Source organism: Limulus polyphemus, unplaced genomic scaffold, assembly GCF_000517525.1.
Source record: "Limulus polyphemus unplaced genomic scaffold, Limulus_polyphemus-2.1.2 Scaffold736, whole genome shotgun sequence".
NCBI classification, from domain to species: domain Eukaryota; kingdom Metazoa; phylum Arthropoda; class Merostomata; order Xiphosura; family Limulidae; genus Limulus; species Limulus polyphemus.
Window position 1 is genome coordinate 7,246 of NW_013666346.1, and position 5,538 is coordinate 12,783.

Genomic DNA, 5,538 nt, shown 5'->3' on the forward strand with positions numbered 1-5,538 from the left:
GGCTGGTAATTCCTGTTTCACCTTGTACTTAAGTTTTTTAAGGAACATCAAATTTCTGTAAGAAAGATAATTTTAAGGGGTAATGCTAACATCATCAATTACACTAGAATTATGATTTTTTTTTCTAAATTACTACTAGTTATTACAATCAAGAGATGACATTGTGCACTGCCCAGAAACACATAGAGTGGGTTTAGGTTTAAACTCACATTAGTGATAAAGAAGTTGTAGAGTTATCTTGACTGAAACAAGAAGAAGAAAGATGAACAGTTCGGTAGGTTGGTCACTTTCTGGTTTAGTATCTTAGCAATGGATTCTTTCTCTAGTTTTTGAGCTTGTTGGGTAGAGAAACAAATGAAAGAGAGTGGCAATCATCTTTTAAAGTAAAACTCTGTCATTGTTGATTTTTTAGCGTGCATATTTGTATTATGCCTATTCAGTACCTTGGCCATCCTTACATATAGAGTCTACCGACTCTATCAGTGGTATAGGAAGGAGCTACAAAGCTTGAATAGACATGTAGATTTTACAATGAGAGATGAAAGTATAGGAAGCTGCTAAAAAACAGCTTAATCTAGGGGGTCTGAGGGCATGCTCTCTCCAGAAAATTAATATAATTTACAGTTGCTATATATGTCAAGTATGTAAAAGTGGGGGTGCTCTATGATAACTAGGAGAGATTACTGTTATTCGACTGACCTCATAGCGAGAGTCTGTAATAATCAATACATGTTTTGACTCAACTTGGTTTTCCTTGTATGCAAGTCCTAGGCTCTTAGTTACCTGACATGACAAGGATATTATGATAAACAAATTGCATACTAACAGTCAAGAATATATAACTTCCAACTGCAGTAATATTAAAGTCAAGTATCCATTTTACAGTGTAACATTGAATTTTAATATTGGAAGTCAAGTAGGGATGATCTATTTATAGCTGTATCATCCCTATATTTGACATTTACAAAATGTGTATTACCTGTTTCATGACGTTTTTTCCCCCTGACTGAAAGCTAGTGTATTCTATGAATGTGTGTAATAAAATTTAATATTGTGTGTATTGATTTTTTTCACTCCTTCACTTCATATATAATATAGGGGTTGGCTCCCTAAAGACAACCATTGTACAGTGTACAAATCACTGAGTATTCTACATGTTACACTCATCTATTGGTCATCTATTATTGGTTGGTAGTTCCTATTTCACCGGGTACTTAAGCTTTTTAAAGGAACACCATATTTCTGTAAGAAAGCTAACTTCAAGGGGTAATGGTAACATCATTTACACTAAAATTATGATTTTCTAAAAATTACTACTAGTTATTACGACTAAGCAATGACATCGTGCACTGCCCACGAAAACACACGGAGTAGATTTAAGTTTAAATTGACGTTAGTGATAAGGTAGTTGTAGAGTTATCTCGACTGAAACAAGAAAAAAGATGAACAATTTGGAAGGTTGGTCACTTTCTGGTTTAGTATCTTAGCGATGGTTTCTTGTCTTGTTGGGAAGAGAAACAAATGAAAGTGAGTGGTAATCATCTTTTAAAGTAAAATTCTCTGTCATTGTTGATTTTTAGCGTGCATATTTGTATTATGCCTAATGAGTACCTTGGCCATCCCTACATATAGTGTCTATTGACTCTACGATACTTCAATGATCCATCAGTTATAATTACCTCATTTTCTTTTTAAGAACTGCATCCTGATCATTCACTCCAATATCATCAAAAGCCTAAAAAATACAATAATATGTCTTATGGATACAAGTGTTAATAATTCATCAAAAATCAACAAGGAAATTGTGTCATCTGGAAAAGCTGTACTAAACATTTTAAAAAATCATGGTTGTTGTGAAAGAACTATTGTCATTCTAGTGATTTCTTCATCAATGTTGGATTTGGTTTTAGTAAAGAAGTCATGAAAGTTAAATTTGGAAGTCCACAGGTCTGATCATCATGGATGCAGACATCAGTGACAGCTTAACTCCACTGAAATTTTGCCAAATGATGCCTTGTTGATCTCCTGGAGTTTCATTCGTATAGTAACGACCATTCAAATTGGCTTCAAGACAGGATGAAAACCACCATCCCGACTCATACTTCTGGGCGCAGTGTTCTCTCCAACCATCATTGTCAGAGTCTTTTGTGGAGAAGTACTTATTGTTGTGGAAAGATAAACTGTCACCTAGATAGAACAAAGAAATGGAACTTATTGGATTTTGTTTGTTTCATGAACAAGCTCTAACTAAGAATATTTTTTGTTAACTGTGGAATATCACCATTTTTTAAAGTTATTTATATCTTCCAATCTCTTGAAACCAAATATGCAACTTATTTAGCAATATCTTAATCTTTCAGTATAAATGGAACTGATATTTTCAACTTGAATGGGACCTAACGCACATGTGGGGATAAATGTCTAGGTCAAAGCCCTTTAAAATTCAGGTCATAATTTTGAACTACTGACCAGAGGGAAGGCAGCTAACTAGCAGTACCTGCAACCAGAAGGGCTTTGTCTGGTTCTTTGAAGTTAATAATGGAACTGACTGTCACTTTTATAATATACCTACAGCTGAAAGTGCAGAGCATAATGTCTCTTTGATCCACAGCTTGACATGCTAAACACCAGGCCACGCCCAGCTGTGAGTGTAAATGACTTTACATAATTTTAATTCCCCAAGTGATAAGTATATTGACCTTTAGAAATAGATGTTAAATACACTGGTTCTTAGTACATTGGATATCCCTGAATGATAGAAACCACAGCCCCAAACATTGATTTCATATAATACTAAGTTTTGATAGTACTGTCTATGTTGCCATCTAGCGATAAAAATAACAAATAACACTAAATGGTAAAATAACTTTTTTTGTACTCCATATAATCAAGAATTCAACTTGAAAGAGTGAAAAGTTCCACAAAAACCAAAATTTAAAATAACACATTAATTAATTTGTTTTAAAATATTTTTATGTCATGTGTCAATACTATAATAAATAAAGAATAGGTAAAACATTTTTATTATAATTAAATTTTAGTTTAATCTGAAAAACTTCATAATCTTTGGGTCTTTTCATTGGTTATATATATACTGATAGCTGGCTACATAATTCTAATGTATACAATGTATGTGAATATTGCTTCACTGGTTCAGTTGAGGAGTAAAGGACTTTTCGATAATGCACTAAGTTTTATTATTTTAAACAAGTTTTGTTTTAACAGATATAAGACTTTAGACACAGTATATATTACCTATGAGATAATGATTCATTCTTTACGTAAATTCTACCAATAATTTAACATAGGGATATGCAAGTAGTTAAACAATTCTTGTATAGATGGTGTATGAATGAAATTGGAAAAACGTGTGTCAATATTTTGGTTAAATAAAAGTCAGCACACCAACGAAAATTTATTTTGGTTTAGATGTACAGGCCTTTACTCACCATTAATCACCTCAAATGTTTTAGGTGTTTGATAACATATGATATACCATCACAATTAATTATCCATTATTATTATTTAGAGGTCTAACTGGTTATTTATTAGTTAATTTCTTTGTTTTTTTTCATTGAAATAGGATTTTCAGTAAAGAAAGGATGAAGTAAAGGCCTAATATATTCTTTGATTTGCTACTCCCACTACAACAAATTAGTTTCACCAAATTCAACATTTTCATTTGTCTAAAGATATTGCCATACTATAGATGCGTTTATTTGTTATAATAGAAAGTGACAAGTAGCATGCACACTTAAGATACACTGAAATATCTGAATTTTTTTTCTCAGGTTGCTACTAACCTGATAAACCTTTTCCTGATTATCACTGAATTCCTAACAGTTACTTACAGATATTCATGTTAGCAAGCTACCATCATATTATTCTTAACAAAACTTAGATCCAACTGTGCTTATTTTTAACCACAAAGTGAAAAAGTTTGAATGAAGAATTCAAATTAATCTTAATGAATCCAGAAAAAGTACAATGGTAGAACTAACAAAACTTTTGAAATAGGGAGAGGATCAACTGAAAGGTACCTTTAAGAAAAACAATTATAGAAAAAAAAACATAAATGGTATCATAGAAATATAATCAATATCAGAAAGGAGTTTATTTTTGGAGAAACTTGACTAACAGGTCAAAATGTACCAAGTGTAGTCCTACATATAGATAGTCCTACTTGTACTTTCATCCAGTGAGAATGATAACAAATCACTTTAAATTATAACTTTTAACTACCCAAACTTAAAAACGAAGAACGAATTTTTTTCCACTCTACATATTTATGGACACAACTAGAAAGAGTAAAAAATCCGACAAAACTCTTATTAAAAATAATCGTAACACACTATTTTAATATATTCTGGTGAAATGTGAGCATTTCCCTGTTTTATAGTTTTACTCTGATATTATGCTACCTGTACTAAGTTTGAAGATTTTTTTATGATGGCTGAAAACGTCCTCATTATTAGATATACATTATATGGTAAAAAAAATACAAGCAGCAAATTCCATTCTAATCAGTAGAGATAGTGTAGTTCCCTGATTTTCAAGGCCTGGAAAGCAGGTATACTAAATTCAATACTTTTCAACGATTTCCATACCCATACAGAACACTGTACAGTATTAAAGAAAGCTATAAAAATTAACAGTTTATGTTCAATATAACATACCAGCTGTTCCACTGTAACCACTGACATGTAGTCTGTAGTTCTCAACTTCTCTGTCAATAAAGAATGTCAAGTACTTTGCCTGAACCGTAATATTATTAATTGAGAGAGTAACCAAAAGTTCAACAGATTCCTGATTGGTCAGCATGAACAGGTTTTCATTGCCTAGAGATTAATAATGGATTCAGTATAACATCAGCAATCACACTGTCCATATAATAATCAGAAGAATAAATATTTTTAATTTACATATTTATTTTGCAAGCATATATGCGTTAAAAAAATGATACAAAGACAAAAATTCAAGGTTTTTACCAGCGTCTTGCATTTCTTAAAATTATAATGTGTTTAGAAATGTTATATATGTGAATGTACATTAATCAAATAAACTATACAAAGTCTTTAAAGCTAAAAAAAGACAAATAAACAGAAACATAATCATAACAATATCAGATAGATTTAGTCTTAAAATACTCATATTCTCTTTTTAAACATGGTATTTCTACTTAGTTATAAAGAATTTTTGTAACAGTTATTTATCCTTTGTAAAAGGTAAGGGTGCCTAAAACCTGATACTGTTTAAAAAGATGTTTGCATTGGGTTTGTTACAACTATATTTGTAACTGAAATCTGTATATAATCATATCATATTTCAATCATTATTATTATTTTCTAACTTACTAAGCTCCATTTAAAAGTTATTAATTTTATTTTTGAAACTTTCTCATTTTTTGATTATTTGACATGGTTTTCAAAACTTTAAAACAGTTTTACAAATGTGCCCTTTTTAATATGATCTTTAGATAATATTGTTGCGTCAGCAAGTCACATGACTACTATGACGCAACGTTTCTAGAACTATCAT

General features: G+C 31.0%; 1 protein-coding gene across 1 annotated transcript in view; it reads right to left on the reverse strand.

The window, feature by feature from the left end:
- Positions 1-1,435: 1,435 nt before the first annotated feature.
- Positions 1,436-5,538, reverse strand: part of LOC106460252 (MAM and LDL-receptor class A domain-containing protein 1-like) — a 41,449-nt gene continuing 37,346 nt past the window's right edge. The window contains exons 19-20 of the mRNA XM_022386925.1: positions 4,677-4,838; positions 1,436-2,187 (exon numbers count right to left, since the gene is read on the reverse strand). Coding sequence (XP_022242633.1) covers positions 1,928-2,187; positions 4,677-4,838 — 422 coding nt within the window. The 3' untranslated portion in view covers positions 1,436-1,927. The remainder of the gene's footprint in view (positions 2,188-4,676; positions 4,839-5,538) is intronic.